The sequence below is a fragment of the Protopterus annectens genome, chromosome 9.part0 (genome assembly GCF_019279795.1).
Source record: "Protopterus annectens isolate FY-2018-M chromosome 9.part0, PAN1.0, whole genome shotgun sequence".
NCBI classification, from domain to species: domain Eukaryota; kingdom Metazoa; phylum Chordata; order Ceratodontiformes; family Protopteridae; genus Protopterus; species Protopterus annectens.
In genome coordinates, this window is record NC_056743.1 from 815,276,948 (window position 1) to 815,294,434 (window position 17,487).

Consider the following 17,487-nt stretch of genomic DNA (forward strand, 5'->3'; position numbering starts at 1 on the left):
AACCTAATGATCTAGGATGAAAGGAAACAAAAAGTTGCTCATTGCTCAGATTTATGAATGGCTTTAGTCTTATTATCCGAGTTGCCTATGCAAATCCAGGGTGTGAAGAACCTTTGCATTAGCAGACTGCAGAGAAAGGAAAAAGAAGGTAAATGAACAGACTGATTAAGAGACAACTCATTAACTACCTTGGGCATAAAAGGAAGTTTAGTATGAAAGAGACACCCTGTCTCTATAAAAAACTAAAAAGCCATAAGGGCCTGAAGTTCAGACACCCTTCTAGCTGAAGTAAGGTCCAAAAGAAGTACAATGCTTTAAGAAAGCTGAAGCTTCAGGCTCAAAATGAGCCAAAGTTGATTTTTCAAGAACAAAATTAAGGTCCCAGGAAGGAGCAATAGGCTTCCTGAGAGACCTGATATGAAGAACACCTTTAAGGAATTATTTGATCGCAACTCTAGAAACGAAGGGGTGGGGGGTCAGAGGTAGACAAGCAGAAATAGTGGACAGGTGAGCTTTCACTGAAGAGTATTGCCAACCTAATATTGAGCAATTCAAACAAAGAAAGAAACAAAGTAACTTCCACAGAAAGTGGATCCAGGTTACAAGCAAGACACTAAACAGAAAATCTCTTCCATTTGGATAAATAAGATTTCCTGGTAGTGTGTTTCCTGGTCTCCTACAGAACCCAAAGTACATCCTCAGAAAAAAAGGTCACTAAAAGGGGATCAAAACCCTATCACCTACAGTGTCAGCTGAAGAGTGGGAAAGTGGGAATGAATGAAAGACCCCTTGTCTTGCATGAGTAGGTCCGCCCTGCAAGTTAACTTGTGATGACTGCTCTTGGCTAACTGCAGAAGAAGACGGAACCAGTGCTGTCTGGGCCAAAAGGGAGAATCTTGTTCTATCTTGAACAGGACCCTGACAGTATGGCAGGAAGGGGAAGGAAAGCATAAAGAAATATCCTATACCAAGAGAAAGAGAGGGCATCCACCTTCCAAGTCAGAAGATATGGGGATCTGGTTCAAAAGAGAGGAAGATGTCTGTTCAAAGTGGTGACAAAAAGATCTACCTGAGGAGTACCCCACTGGTGGACATTGTCCAGAAACACATCTCTGTGAAGCATCCACTCGTGAGTCTGTGTTCTGAGACTGCTCAGAGAGTATGTCAAAATACTTTCATCAGAACAACTATACACAGTCTAAATAATCACCTGAAACTGAAGCTAGATCCCAAACCAGAAGAGCTAGTCTGCAGAAGAGGTAAAACCGTGTCTCCCCCCCCCCCCCCCCCGCTTGCTGATGTATCACATCACTGTTGTATTGTGAGCAAATATTTTTAGGGGCCCGTGCAGGATTAGAGAATGGAAGGCCTGAAGGGCCAGAGGAAAAGCTCTCATCACTTCTATGCTGATAATAGTCTCTCTTTTGGCAAAGAGACCAGAGGCCCTGAACCTTCAGAGGTCTGAAGGAAGTCCCCAATCCCATGTCTGAGGCATCCAAAGAGTGCTTGAGTGAAGGATAGAGGGTGAAAAGGAAGCCCTGGGTTGAGGGACAGTTGATGAATGCACCACTGAAGCCCTAGCTTGAAGAATGGAAGAAGAGGATTTGGAAAAGTCCCAAGGATAAGAATGTTGAAGCCAGTCCAACATCAGGAGCCACTGTAGATTTCTCATATGAAGCCTGGCAAGAAGAAGCCATGGATACCACAGACATCAGAAACTCCCTAGCCATAATGGAGACCAAAGGGAAAATGGACTGAAAGAAAGCAATCAGAGTCAATGCCTTGGGAAGAGGCAGGGAAGCCAGCATAGGAATGGTCTGGAGCCTGCACCTGAGAAAAAAACATGACCACGAGGAGGAGTCAATAAGGATTTTTGGAAATTCACTGTAAACCCTAGGCTCTGCAGCTGACAAACAGCAGAGTGAAGATGCTGACGCAAAGTCTCTGAAGCGGAAGCCTAAATGAGCAGGTCATCCAAATAAGAAAAAAATCTGAATTCCCCTCATCTTGCAAAAATCAATCATAGGAGGGAGGCATTTGGTGAAGACCCATGCGGTAGTAGAGAGGCCAAAGGGCAAAGCAGATAAATGAAAATGCAAGGAAGAAACAGTGAAATGGAAACGCTTCCTGAAAAGGAGGTGAACAGGAATATGGAGATAGGCATCCTTGAGATTATGAAAACCTGAAGCAGAAGAAAAGGAAATAAGGTTTGAAGGGATAACATCCAAAAGGAAGAAACCTTCAAAAAGGTGTTGAGCTGGAAAAGATCCATAATGGGTCTCCAGGTGTCTTTTTCCTGGGAACCAGAAACAATCTGGAATAAAACCCCTTTTCCTTTTGAGGAGCAGAAATTGCTTGGATGGTTCCTTGAGATAAAAGGCTCTGAAGAACATCTGGAAAAATTGGCAGCTGTTCCTGAAGAGGTTGAAGAATGCCCAAAAATGGGGAGGGGATTTCCAAGCCAGGTTATGATGGATAAAAACCAAAAATCTTGAGTGATCTTTAACCAATTCGGAAGGGAGATGGAAAGACAAAGAGATAGAGGAACTTGGTTTAGAAGGGAGGGAGGGAAGAAGATAGACAGAACCTGGCTTGTCTGGAAAAGGAGGATTCCGAGCTGTAGGACTCTGAGTAGACTTAGCAGGAGGAGCCCTTCTAGCACTCTTTTTACCTTTGGGAGGAGGGCATGACTGTCTATGAACAAATATAGACCTGACTTGATAGGATAATTCCTCTGAAATTTGGGAAGAGGGGAAATAAAAATATGTTTCAATTCCTGCACACCCTCACCCTTTTAATGAAGAGACTTAAAAAGCTCAGCCGTTGCAGAAATAAAAGTTTTTTATTGTCAAAAGGAGTATCCATCAACTTGGCCTTAACATCAGGCAGAGGCTGAAGGCCAAACCAGAAATATCCCCTCAACACAGAACCAAAGGCAACAGCTCTATAAGAAGCACCATCTGCCTCATAAGTACATTTAAGGAATGGTGAGCTACCTGAGAAGAAGACCCCAATAAAGAGAGTGCCAAAGCCTTCCCCTCAGAATCAGGAAGATCCAAAACAACTTGAAAAGCCTGACAGAAAAGGGCTAAGACATACCTGGTCACAATGGTCTAGTAAGTCACAGCCCTAAATGCCAAAATAACAGCAGTGTAAGCCCTTTTTCCACATCTTTCCATGGTTCTTCTGTTCTTATCAGAGGGAAACAGATTAGTAGAGGGTAAAAGTTTGAAGGGTTTATCAGAAGAAACAGAAATAATAAAAGGATCAGCAGTGGGACAATCATCAGGCACCTTATAAAACCTATCAGTTTTTTTAGGAGCAGGGGACTGGGAATCAGGAGCCTGAGAAGCTGCAGGAAAAAGTGTGTAACAAAGCAGCTAGAATAGGAGGAACAGCAAAGGGTTTAAAAAACACCATATGAAGGAGGTCTTAATATGTCTTCTGAACATCAGAAGCCTGGGTACATTCCCATTTGAAAAACTCCATCATACAGGAAACAGTATTCCCAAAGAAAATCTCCTCAAAAGAAGAATCTGGACTGAGAGAGTCATCTTCCTCAGAACCACAGTCCAAAGGAGATGGAATCTGGGAGGAATACGCCAAAGATTCATCAGAATCTACTTCCTCATCAGAAGAATCCTGCTCCGTAGGCCTCTTAAGAGGAGTAGAAAACCAAGAGGGGCAGGAACAGAAGCTCCCTGAGGGGGCTTCAAGGCCATAAGAGCATAAAACAGACCTTGTGTGAAATCCTGCCATTCACGCTGAAGATTCTTAGGAGTAGAGGAAATATGCTTAGTGTTAGGCTTCTTTTCCAAAGGGACATCAGTCCTAAATATATCAGGTGGTTTGGACCCCTGCTGGCACTCCATCAACGTAGTGGGAATCTCCTCCCTAACAAGAATTTGCAGAACACCCCTACGCCTTTAAGATGTAATCAGCCGCGTTTCCCTCTGAACATATGAAACAGATGTCTATAGACCTTACAAGGATGTGTGAGAAGCCAGATCCATGCTGGCCTCCAAATCAGCTGCGGCAGAGGTATTTGACTGAAAAACTGGGTGATCCTCCAGGCCTTCACCAGCCTTGAGAGAAACATCTGGTGAAGGCAGTATAGCAGAAGAATCTGACAGAACTTTCTTGGCCTCCTCCTTTGTGGATGGCTGACCCTCAGGCTGGGATGGTTCCGCCATTGTACCCTGAGCCAACAATTTAAGATGTTGGTTCTCTATGTAAAGCTAAAAAGCAGAGACGACTATTCAAAGTTTTAGGAGCAAATGCTTGGCATATAGGACAAGATGTATGATTGTGAAAAGCACCTAAGCAAAACAAACACTGCTTATGACACAGTCCTTATGGGGAATCTGTCGCCTACACTGGTATTTCCCCGTTCTGGATGACATGTAATCCAACAGCCTCAAAAAAATAAGATAAGAAAACCCCCAATTGGGCACTTATCTGAAAACAGCTTGGCAAGCAGCAGATAAAAGAGCATTCTGAACGACTACCACAGATAGCATCTGGACTGGTGGCAAAGAGGTTCTTAGAAAGGTGCATCCATAAGTCATATGCCCTACACCATATGTAGGGAGAATATGTGTTGTGTATGATGCCCCTATTACAACCCAAGTCTTTGTTATATTTACCGGAAGTTGGGCTACCCTTGGAAGGGGATCCTAATGCAAGGAATACTGCAACAGTGACATGGAGTACATCAAACGACTGACGAAGCTCTCTGGAGGTAGAACAACTCATTTGAGGACCCTTTCCCTGTCCAGGGATGCTTGGTTCTCACCTTATAGGAAAAGTTAATGAGCTGATTATCACAAATAGGGGAGCCATTGGTCAGATCCTGTAGATTAAAAAAAACTGTGTTCTTTTTTAACACCTGAAATATATTTTGGTTATCCTACAACTTGGGTATGACAGTATTATGCAGCATCTTTGGAAAGATGATAACAAATGGTCAAATACTTTCAGATGGGACCCAAGACCTCAATGTTCTGAAGCATGGCTACACATCTGAGCCACCATCAGCCATGAAAAGTCCTTCTTGCAGCCCAAAATCTTACAAATAAAATGATGACTAGGCTATTTGGTTAAGGATGCTGCCCAAAGCAGCGATATTTTTTATCAGTGCTGCAACCATATGCAAAACTAAGAAGAAAGAGGAATGAAGTTTAACTCTCTGTGTCCATGACAAAAGACTATTACTTTGCAGCAATGGATGGAATGGCTTAGAACAAATCAGGAAAAAAGTACATATTAAAAATACTGAAGCTGTTCAAATTATTCATTTTTTACACAACTCTTTAATTCTGATTGAGACAATACATAATATTAGTGGATCTAGTCAAAGTAATTAAAGCATAACTTTCACTGAGGCTACTAGTAAACTTCAGTAATTATTTAATTTAGTAAAACCACAACAGACACCAAAAGAGGTAGGACGTAATAATAAAACACAAGCCTGTAGGTATAAGCAGCAGCAGGTTTAATCGCATAAACACCACACAATACAAAGCGTTTTCGTCCACCAGACTTTTTCAGATGTAAAATGAATGCATGTTGTGATTTTACTGGTTCTTGGTTCTCTGGCATCCTTTCCTTGGGAGATTTTGAATTATTTCATCTACTTAACAAGTCGGGCATTATTAAAGTATTTTGTTAATTTTTTCTTACACTGTGCATCACAACATGTGCTGCCAACAGCTTTATAAATTTTCTTCCTTGTTTCCAAATATTAATGTTTCATTTTTTTAATCAAAATCATTCATAAAGTAGCATGTTTACTACGCTGATATCATCAAGACTTTGAGAACTTTACCCCTGGGCATTAGGAAGCAGATCTGCTTGTTAGTCCTTGGAGGCCGCCTACCCTCATCCACGGAGAACTCTTATTCCCTCCTCCAACCTTGCTGTTGTAACTTGCTGTATGAATGCATTACGGCAACATGAGCTCAGCCATCTTAGAGTTCCACTGGATGAACCTCTAATTCTGCTTGGTGTCACTCGTGAGTTAAATCAAAGACAATGCCCTACAACCAGGACAGGCAAGCTGGCAGTGGCTGCTCACTCCAATCCTCCCCAACCAGCTCCTAAATATAGTTCACTACTCTTTCTTTTCTGCATTTATCTGTGATACTGTTAATGGTGAAAGACATTATAGAAAGCATCATATTATTGAAAAATGATTATTCACACCTTTTATGTGCAAGAACTTTTTTGTTAAATGTTTAGTTCCAGCGTTTGTGTTACATGCACATACTGTTTGGCAGGTTAATCTTTTATACAATTGTTTCTTGTCATCTCCATCTGAGCTTGTCATATCTTACAAAACTTTTTTGTTTTATTGTAAACCCTCAAAAATACAAACATGCCCCCAATACCCCCTAAAGCCTATTAACTTAACAACAACACACAAAACTATGTACATCTTCAAATACTGAAGTTTTGCCCTCCTAATAGGAACACCTGTTCCAAACTGACAGCCACACCCACATTTCTGAGATAACCTGATAGAAAGTTTATCCATGCTAAGATGGATGGTACAGCTTGTGATTCTATTAAGTGCTGTCTGGGTCTGTCATATCTTTATAGCTCCCTCAGCTGGGAAAACACTTGAATGCTTTCAGAAAACATTTTCTCCAAGCCATTTCTCTTTATCAGGTTGTCTGCTACAGACATGAAAACCAGACATAAAAATGCTAAGCATACCTTTGCTTACTGGAAAAAACCCTTATAATATTCAATATGCTTTCTCATTTACTTGCTTTGTCTTAAAACTTACTAGATTAAGCTAATGGCCTTAAGCCAGTCATACTCGTAAGCAAGAAAGAGAAATGGCACACTATTTTTTTCTTTTTTCATGCTCTTTTAACCAGATTTTTTTTTCACTGCAGTGCTTACATTTCTTAAAACTGAACAAGGAGAAGAAGAGAGGAAAGGAGTAGAAAAAAACAGGAGCACCTATTTTACATTAGTACCCGCACTACACTTAAAAATAGCTGAAAAAAATACTTCATGACACTGAAAGAAAATCATGCCCTATCAAAATAGTACTATTAAGAAAAAAAATAGTTTTACTTACAGTTAACTTTCTCCACCTCTTCTCTTTTAAGTATTTTTCCAAACATTAATGACAGCAAAGTAGGGCATATGGTTTAGAGTCCCCTACAAGTTTACCACAGTCCAAGAAAGTCCAATATTTCTAGATTTCCTTGTTCTATTCCTGTTCATCTCCATCTCGCAAACCCTGTTAATGCTTCATTTCCAGTGTACTCTTGATTTTTCTAGTCAACTCTTGTGATTTTTTCCCTCTCTCAAGCATTTTCCGTTGAAACATTGGAGAAGGTTTCCCTGGCAGAGTCTCTCTGCGTTCTTTTTTACCAGAAGAACAAGCAGCAGAATCTCAGACTTTTTCGCAGCTCAATTTTTGCTGGACAAACTTTTGTATTTCTTCCTTAGCATGTACTTCATCAAAAAATGATTTTGTTCCTCCAGGGAAAAATATTGTAAAGATAGTTGGGTACAGCAGTTTGAATCTCATGCCTGCTTCTCGACATTCCCTGAATAACGGGATACATTTTCTCCTCTTCTGCTTGGTGAAAAATGAGTAGCCATTCTCCACAAACACTCTGTCTCCCACTTTTTGTACTTTGTCCTTCTGCCAAAGTTTTGTCAAAATCAACTCCTTCTGCTGGTAAGATTACATCTTTACTAGCAAAGGTCTAGGTCATTTTCTCATAGCCAGGTTTGGAGCACACACACTATATGCCCTTTCAATTAACAATTCCTGCTGTGGAATACCAGTCCAGTTGCTTATTTGTGCTTTCATAAAATTAATACAGTGTATTCCTTCCAGCTTCTCGGGTACAGCAGAAAAATCTCAGTTTCTTTCCTACATTCTCTGTTCTCTAATTATATTATTTCTTTGAAACATCTCTTCTTGTGCCATACTTATTTTGACAATTCAGCCAGTCTTTTCTTCATTTCAGCCTCTGAGGTTTGCAGTTTTTTGACCTTATCTAAATATCTGTTTAAAGCTTCTTCCATTTTTCCAGCTTTTTATTTTCTGAGTTGATATACTCCATCAGTGTTTCATTTATTTTAGTCAGGTCTGTGTGCAGATGCCTTATACTTTCCTCTGGGTTGATGGAAGTTATGTCCGGAGCTTGCACTGCTTTTATCTGAACTGCAGTACTCTTCCCAAAGTCACGTTTTTTTCATCACCTTTTTTATTATTTACTTATTTTTCTATTTAACATTTGTTTACTGGGAAAGTCTGACTGGAACAGAGCCTATTTTCAGCTGAGGCCTTGGGAGAAATGCTTCAAGATGCATGTTGTAGCCGATTTTCCTTCAGGTCCTCTGTATTTCTTTTTTTCCTGGCATCTAAGCAGTGCACTTACTAGCCACTTACTGAAATTTACACAGAAATCCAGGTCCACTGGCTTTTACTGATTGGTTTTTGTTTTCACACTGGAAGTGCTAGAGTTATGCTGTTACTCAATGTGCAGCCATCTTGGAAATCCCTGCAAACCAATATTTTGATAGTTTACCAAGATGCAGCTGAAACTCAAACATATATTTTCACACTTCCAAGATGGCTGCACAATGATCAACAGATTGATTAGAACTATCCCAGTTTGAAAACTGAAAAAGTGTACAACAGTAAAACGTATCAATTTAGGTAAAGAAAAATCAGTTACTGACCAGCAATTACATTGCCTTGATGCCAGCAAAGAAGAGAATTTGGAGTAAGTAAGAGAAAGTCAACCAGTAAAAAAGAAAAAACTCAGGTTGGGAAGGATCTTGCAGTTGCTCAGCAAAAAGTAGTTCAAGTTTCAGATCTGGTATAGAAGATGGTCTCCAATAATTTAGAGAAAAAAAGAAATCAAATGCACTCAGACACATACCTCTCAAATTTCCAGAATTCTGCAGAATGTTTGGATTTTTGCAGTTAAAGCAGGACAAAATGAATTGGTGGTGTTAATGGGAGACCTGAATGCTCATACTGGGAACAGACAGACAGAATAGGATATGAGGACTGCCTGGGTTCATAAGGGTGGGGCAACAGGAAAAAATAAGGAGATGTCATGATACATTTCTGACTATCAAATGGTTTGATGGTGGCTTTACATGGCCTAGCAAGACAGTCAAGATCACATACAAGAAGAGGTAAAATTTAACTGAGGTAGACTTTCTCTAGCAAGGAAAGGGCATGGGGTAGAATCACAGAATGCAAAGCCATTTCCAGTGAAACAGTCAGTCCATGGCATAAACCACTAGTGGCCACAATCAGCTGCAACCAGTGGTCAGGGAAGGCTCTAACATCAACAGATAACAGGCTGAAGTACTAGAAGTTGACTTGAGTGAAACCACAAGAGTTCAAGAAAATGCTCAAGGCTGTAGCACCTCAGGAAGAAGAGGAAATAGGTGGAGCCAAAAAAGAATGACAATGTTTCAAAACAGCATTTTTGTGAAGACTATAGAACAAATATAGGCAGCAGAGTCAGGTATGGAAATAAGGTACATAGGAAACACTAGTTGTGGAATGCATAAGTCCAGAATGACTGGTTTCACCTTGTTTCCTCCCAACATCAGTCTCAGGTTCAAGTCCAATGCACTCATTCTTCTAGCCAGTTCCTTGGCTTTTTTCTGCTGCTCAAGCATATTTCTTCAGAACAATTAAAAATGTTTCATTGGCAAAGACTGTTTATGGGCTTTGTTACTGTGAAAAGAATGAGAAGCAAACTCCCTTTCCACTTGCTGGCTCACTCATGGTTAGTTAACATTTCTTTATCCTGTTCTGATTCCAAAATGTCTTTGATATTTGAGGAGAAAATGCTCTGAAGACAGCAGGATACAAGTTTAAACTCACATCTACCTCTCAACATTCCATGACTGCTGGGATAAACTTGCTTCACTTCTGCTTGAGGAACAGTCAATATATTTTTTCCACAAACACTATGGAGTCCCCAGTTTTTGATATTTTTTTTCTTTCTGACACAGTTTTGTCAGGAGCAACTCTTTCTGCTGGTACAAATACAACTATACTAATAGGTCTTGGCTGCTTCCTCATGGCCAGATATGAAGCACACAAATAATGTGTCCTCTCAATTAATAAACCCTGCTGAGGAATACCAGTCCAGCTGCTTATTTGTACTTTAATTAACTTGGTGCAATCTATTATTCTGGTTTCAGTGGAACAGCAGAAAATCTCAGGCTTTCTGTGTATATTCTGTCTTCCAATGTAGTATTTTTTAAATGGTTCTTCTTGAGAAGGCTCATGTTATATCAATCTTTCCTTAACTCCCAAACTCTGATTTCTGTAGTTTTAACTCACTCATCTAAATAGCAACTTAAGGATTCTATTTTTTCCAGCCTTTTGTCATTTGATTACATATGGTCCTCTAGTGTATCAGTTATTTTAAATACACCTCAGTGTAACTGACTTATTTTTCCTCTAAATTACTGGATCGTCTAAATCATCTCCCTTACTAAAGTTGAAACTTGAACAGCTTTTTGTGAACAACTGCAACGTTCCTCCCAGCCTGAGATTTTTCTTCTCTTTTTCTTTTTGTCTTTTTCAAACTTTGCCCAGATTTCTTCTTTGTTGACATCCACGTAGTGTAATTACTATCTTCTTCTTCTTTCGGCTTTACTATACAGTAACTAAATGCTATTCAAACTGATTTAAAAAATGCCAGTAAAATTTAACAATTTCTTATTTTTCATTCAGGGAGAGCTCTAATCAACCTGCTACTCAGTGTACCGACATCTTGGAAATCAATTCATGACATCATAACCTTAAATTTTTTATCAGCAATAAAGTTAGAAATACAGGTCCAGTGAATGTCTTCATATTCAGCATAACTGTGCATTTCAGTTACAGATGAACTGGTTTGCAGGGCTTATGAAACTAAAAAAAACAAAAACATTTTAAATAACGAAAAGGAAAAGAAACTACAGCTGCTATAAATGAAAGTATGAAAGAAAACAAAGCTATTTCGATACAGATACAAAAAAAATATCCACTCATACTAGAATATCATTAGCGGACCGGAGTTCCTCTGTGGCAACCCCAAACCGGGAAAAGCCGAAAGACGCAACAACAACAACTAGAATATCAGACTACATTAAAAGAATTAAATAGTAGCATAAACATATATTTAATGTCAAAAACAAGAATGGTTCCTTTTTGAACTTCCTAAAGACTGCATTCTGAAATACATACCTTCTACAATCTCTTCAAAGTCATCAAGAAAGAATTCACTTAATGGTGGCCTCTTTGGTCGTCTCAGTGTGTTCAGCAGTTGCTGGATTTTTGTTGAGATACGATTGTTAACGGCAACACCTTTGAAAGCACAAATGACAGTTAAGTTGCCTCCACCACTCAGTTATGTACCTCAAAGGTTACAGCAAAAATAATAAAGAATTTAAAAAGCAATGTTTATCTTCATGTTATGCATAGTACTAGTTAAGACTTTACCACTGCCATCATAACTTTTACACTAGCTCAATCCATTTTATCTACCTGCAGTTGCAATATCCCTACAGAATTTATTTACCTTTGTAATATAATGAAGACTGAAAAACATTTTTTTTCTTTTTGGTCACCACTATCTGTTCTCACTACTGTAAGTAACTGATCAGTACTAACAAGAAACTACGATCCCTCATAAAATCATCTAAGGCCAGCTTCAAAAGAAAAACTGCACAAGATGCAAAAGATAATCACAAAGCCTTCTTTAGTTATGTCAGGAACCTGGGTGGCAACTCCCAGATATGCTCGGAGTTGGTTCAAAATGACAAAATAACACTGAACCCACAGACACTGCCAACATCCTGGCAGACAGGCTCAGTGCAAACTTCTCACCCCCATCCCCCCCAAAAGAGCAAATGTCTATCCCAACAGAGTGTAGCCTCCCTGACATCATAGATGCACAGGTGAGAGCTGCCCTCTCCAAAGCAAAAAAACACAGCATCAATGGGACCGGACGGTGTCCCGGGCTGCGTCTTACACGAACTCCAAGAACTGAACCCTCACATAAAGTCACTGCTCAATCTCAGCCTTACTACAGGATATGTACCCAAGGAATGGCGTACAGCAACAGTGGTCCCACTCCACAAATGTGGTGCCACAACGGACCCCGGAAACTATCGCCCTATAAGCCTGACTAGCCTTGTCTGCAAAGCTATGGAGCGTATCATCATGAAACTCATAAACAAAGACATTGGGAACCTCCAAACACTGGATCCTACCCAATTCGGCTTTGTTAAGGGCAGATCTTGCCTCTTGAACCTGGTCGACTTCTTTGAAACAGTCACCAAGGCCATAGATGAAGGGAAGGTAGTCCACACAGCCTACCTGGACCTTGCAAAAGCCTTCGACACAATACCCCACTCGGGCATCATAAATAAGCTCACCAGCTTAAATATCAACCTCTATGTCACAAGATGGGTTGCAAATTGGCTCAGGGATAGAACCCACATGGTCAGAATTGCAGGTGCCATGTCAGACTCTAAACCAGTTACAAGTGGCGTCCCACAAGGCTCAGTCCTGGGACCTCTCTTGTTCGGTATATATTTCTCTGAGGTACAGGCTAACATGGGAGGACTATGGCTGACCAAGTTCGCAGACGACTGCAAACTGGGTGCCATAATAGACTCGCCGACTGACACAAGCATCCTCCAAAAGGGTCTCACAGAGACAGATAACTAGTGCCAGAGCCATGGCCTAAAGCTAAATGCCAAAAAGTGCATAGTCATCCCCTTTGGGAAAAACAAAGTGCCCACAAATTACCACATAGGTGGTAATCCATTAAGTACGGAAGAAGCAATTAGGGATTTGGGGACCCAAGTAGATAGCAATCTCTCCTTTGACAATCACATTGCCAAAGTGGTTAGAAAGACCTTCTATATAGTCCACCTTATCACGAAAGGGTTCACATCTAGATCAAGAGAGGTCATTGTGCCCCTCTACTCATCACTCATCAGGCCCATAATTGAATACAATGCCCCATTTGGGATGTACCTTACCCGACACCTGCAGCAACTGGAAAGACCCCAAAAGTACCTCATCAAGAGGATCAAGGGACTCAAACAGATGTCCTACGCAGTTAGGCTAAAGAAACTTCAGCTCTACTCAGTTGCTTACCGCCTACTCAGAGGCGATCTGTGCCTGATGTATAAAGCCATGTCCAACCCAGAATTAATGGACATGCTCCACCTCAGGAAATCCAAATCCCTTAGAGCTACACGCTCCAGGGACTTAAACCTCAGCACAAAAATAAATAGGACATGCTGGAGGGACAGATTCATATCCCAGAGGCTCCCCTCACTCTGGAACAAAATCCCAATCCATGTTAGGCAGAGTCCCTCAATGACCCTCTTCAAGAGAAATCTTGACGAGTGGATGGGAGATCATAGGTTTACCCCTGGGATCTCTTCTGTGTCCCTACTAGACAGAGGCACAGTAAACTAACCTCAAAAGGGCTATCTTCTGTGACCTACTATACAGAGGCACGGTCAACTAATCTAAAAGGGTGGCGAAAGCCAAACACACTCTGGCTAGGCTTATAAATGCCCTAGGGCAGATAGCCTACTATCAACCTATGAACCTAAGCGTTTCTTTTAATTGCTGTTACGATGCATTTCGCCATTGCATATTCATCTTAAACTTTAGTCGCAAGCCACAACTCACCCCAGTATGCACATGCAACTAAACTTGGTCTACGACTACCCTTCTCATTTCAGACAAAATAATAAAGTAAATAAAACAACATTGCTGCCAATCACTTGCCATAAACAGCTGGATCATATCACTACCCTGTTAACAAACAAACAAAAAATGAACACACTTACCATCAGCAGTTTCCATTAGACTAGACTTGCTAGACCCTCTGGTCATTCCCTTAACAAATGCGGACATGGGTAGATCAAAATTAGATGGACGGTCTAAGGAAGAGGATGAGGAAGATGTAGTTGTAACATCTGGAGGAGTGGAGGAGTTTTCTGTCAAGAGAAAAAATTCACTTACTACAACCTGCCTGCTGTGATGCAAATTTTTTTATGAACTAATGCCACAACCAGTACACTTGTGGGACAGATCATAAATTCAAATCGGAGAATGCAAAGTCATTTCCAGTGAAGCAGTCAGTCCATGTCATAAACCACTAGTGATCACAATCAGTTGCAAGCAACAGTCAGAGAAGGCTCCAATGTTGACAGATAATAGGCACAATGTAGCAGCAGCCTTACTGACCACTATAGTTGTCCTGATCCAGCTATTTTTCCACAAATGTTTTCTTTCCCTATGAATGCCAATGCTGGTTTCAAGTCAGCAAAGGTATTAACAGTAGGTGGTGCAAACATCCCAAGATCAAAAAGCTCTGGCATCCACCTTCTTCACTTCTTTGACTTTAAGAAATCTCCACAGGGACCGTCTGTTGTTGGACCACAAATCCTAGAAAAGGGCATCTATCATAAATGCAACCACCACATAAGCAATCACACAGAACAGATTAAGAAACAATGACGATCACAACAGTGAATGCTTACAAAACAGACAACAAAAAGTACAGTTTTGTACCTACCATAAATGTAGATGTCCGATAGATATGCAACTGCAGTCATAACATATGGGTTGTCCTGCCTCAGGCAGCCCTTGGTCGGCCGGATTCCAAAGTCTGGGTCCGACGTCGGCTGATGTCGCATTTCTCTCCGACGTCAGAGCGGCTGGAGTACATAAGCATCAGCCGACGCCATCTTCTTCAGTGTTTCTTGCCCCAGATGCCAGGTGCCCTCCAAGGAAGGCTGCAATCAAATTGGAAGAAAAACAGATTTCCAGACAAATAAATAAGCAATAAACAGATACACCATAACAGATATCCCCAGCTAAGGGTAACAGGGATAGGAGTGGACCCAAGGCATAGAGGGGAAGGAGGGAGGAAAACCGACTGCAGTTGCATATCTATCGGACATCTACATTTATGGTAGGTACAAAACTGTACTATGTCCTTCAAGAATGCAACTGCAGTCATAACATATGGGTTGAATACCATAGCTTAGCTGGGGGAGGTGGAATGCTCTAAGAAAAGGATGGTGTAGCTATCAATCCCTGCAGGACTGCAGAAGCAAAGCCTGCTCTGGATCTGGAATATAGAGGAAGGTTGTAGTGTTTGGAAAATGTATGCACGGAGCTCCATGTAGCAGCTTCTAGAATGTCTTTTGTAGGCACCCCTCTTAAGAATGCTGTTGCGGTGGCTGTAGCTTTGGTGGAGTGTGGTCTGACATTGGCTGGTACACTCTTTCCATGGAAGGAATAACAGAATCTGATGCAATGTCCAATCCATTTTGAAATAGTCTGTTTGGAAATTGCTTTTCCTTGTACTCTAGGGGCTTAAGCTACAAAAAGCTGATCAGACTTCCTACTGGTCTTGGTTCTATCCAGGTAGTAGGGAAGTTGTCTGTGAATGTCCAAGGTATGCAACAGTCTTTCCCCTTTGTTCTCAGGATTGGGAAAGAAAGTAGGCAGGTGAATGGCTTGATTCAAAGAAACCCTAGATACCACTTTTGGCATAAAGGTAGGGTTGGTTCGTAAGGAGACCCTGTCTCTGTGAAAGATTATGAATGGTGGTATTGCCATTAGGGCCTGTAGTTCCGAAACCCTTCTTGCTGAGGTAATTGCCAACAGGAAAGCTGTCTTCCATAAGAGAAATTGTAAGTCCACAGAAGCTGCTTGCTCAAAGGGAGGTAGAGTCAATTTTTCTAGGACAAAGTTGAGGTCCCAAGCTGGTACTGGAGCCTTTCTTGGTGGCTTTATATTCTTGATTCCCCTAAGGAATTGCCTTAACAAAGGATGTGAAAACACAGGTGGATCAGTGTTATATCTAGCTGAAATAGCTGAAGCATGTATTTTTATGGAAGAATATGAGAGTCCATTCTGTAGCATATCTGCCAAATATTCCAGAATGAGAGGAATGCTCAATAATGATGCATCATAACCCTTGCTGGTATTCCAAATGCTGAATCTCTTCCATTTTGCTGAGTAAACCTTTCTGGTGGATGGTCTTCGGGCTTCTGTTAGTATCCTCTGAACTTCCTTGGAGAGAGATAGATTGAGGTTATTCATGGGATCTCCCAAGCTGTTAGCTGTAGAGTCTGAATGTTGGGGTGTACTGTCTTGAAGTTGTGTTGAGTCAAAAGTTGGGGCCATTGGGGAAGGGCCCACTTTTTGTTGTGACATATGCTCCGTAGTAGTGGGTACCAGTGCTGTCTTGGCCAGTCTGGAGCTATTAGGATCCCCTTGGGCTTCTCTGCTTTGATCTTTAGTAATACTGTGGTCATCAGTGGCAGAGGTGGGAATGCATAGATTTTAGGAAGTTCCAGTTGAATGAGAGAGCATCTATTTTCCATGCTTGTGGATGATATGTCCTTGAACAGAACTTTTGTAGATGATGATTGAGGTGGGAGGCAAATAGGTCTACTTCTGGCCTGCCCCATGTCGAGGTGAGTCATATGAAGATTTCTGGATGTAACCTCCACTCGTGGGGGTCTAGGAAATTCCTGCTTAGGCTGTCCGCCAGCACATTGTCTTTGCCTGGAACAAACTGGGATTGCAACTGTATGTTTAGGCTCAGTGATTTTTCCCAAAGATTCATTGTCAGTCTGCAAAGGGGGTAAGAATGGGTGCCCCCCTGCTTGTTTATCTACAACATCACAGTGGTGTTGTCTGTCCGTATTAGCAGGTGGCCTTGCTGAAGCTGTTGTCAAAAGGCCTCGATGACATGCATTACTGCCAGCATTTCTTTTTGGTTAATATGCAGATGTGTTTCCTTTGGAGACCATTGTCCTTGAATACATCTGCCCTCCATGTGCGCCCCCCCATCCAAGGTCTGAGGCGTCTGTGGTCACGGTCTGTGTTATCTGAGGTTTTTTGAATGACATACCTGTGTTTGCCTGGCTTACCGAGGCCCACCATAGAAATTCCTTCTGTAGGCATGGAATGAGCGGTATGGTTGTCTCTAAGTTGTTCCTGTGCTGAGACCATAAGCTTTTTAGATACCATTGTAGCTTTCTCATGTGTAGTCTTGCTAATGGAACCAGGAGACTGCAGGATGCCATGTAACCCAGGCCCTGTAGGAATCTCCTTGCAGTCATCTGGGTGAGCTTTGCCAAACCTTTGAAATAATGAGTTAACTTCTTTTGCTTGTCTTCTGTCAGGTAAGCCATTTGAGAGGCTGTGTCTAGTTTGGCTCCTAAGGTGGTTATTTGCTGGGATGGCTGAAGTCTTGACTTTTGGAAGTTGACTGTGTATCCCAGAGCCTGTAGCAACTGTATGACATAATTCAAGTTTTTTGTCAAAATCAGTTTGTCGTCCGCTTGTATGAGGCAGTCGTCCAGGTACGGGTAAATTTGGATCCCCTGGAGCCTGCAATGAGCAATTACTGAAGCCAGGCATTTCGTGAATACTCTGGGCGC

General features: G+C 41.3%; 1 protein-coding gene across 3 annotated transcripts in view; it reads right to left on the minus strand.

The window, feature by feature from the left end:
• Positions 1-17,487, minus strand: part of DIP2B (disco interacting protein 2 homolog B) — a 2,678,679-nt gene that overhangs the window by 1,187,595 nt on the left and 1,473,597 nt on the right. For all 3 annotated transcript variants that reach the window (XM_044083475.1, XM_044083472.1, XM_044083474.1), the window contains exons 6-7: positions 13,870-14,019; positions 11,240-11,359 (exon numbers count right to left, since the gene is read on the minus strand). In XM_044083475.1, the coding sequence (XP_043939410.1) occupies positions 11,240-11,359; positions 13,870-14,019 (270 nt within the window). The remainder of the gene's footprint in view (positions 1-11,239; positions 11,360-13,869; positions 14,020-17,487) is intronic.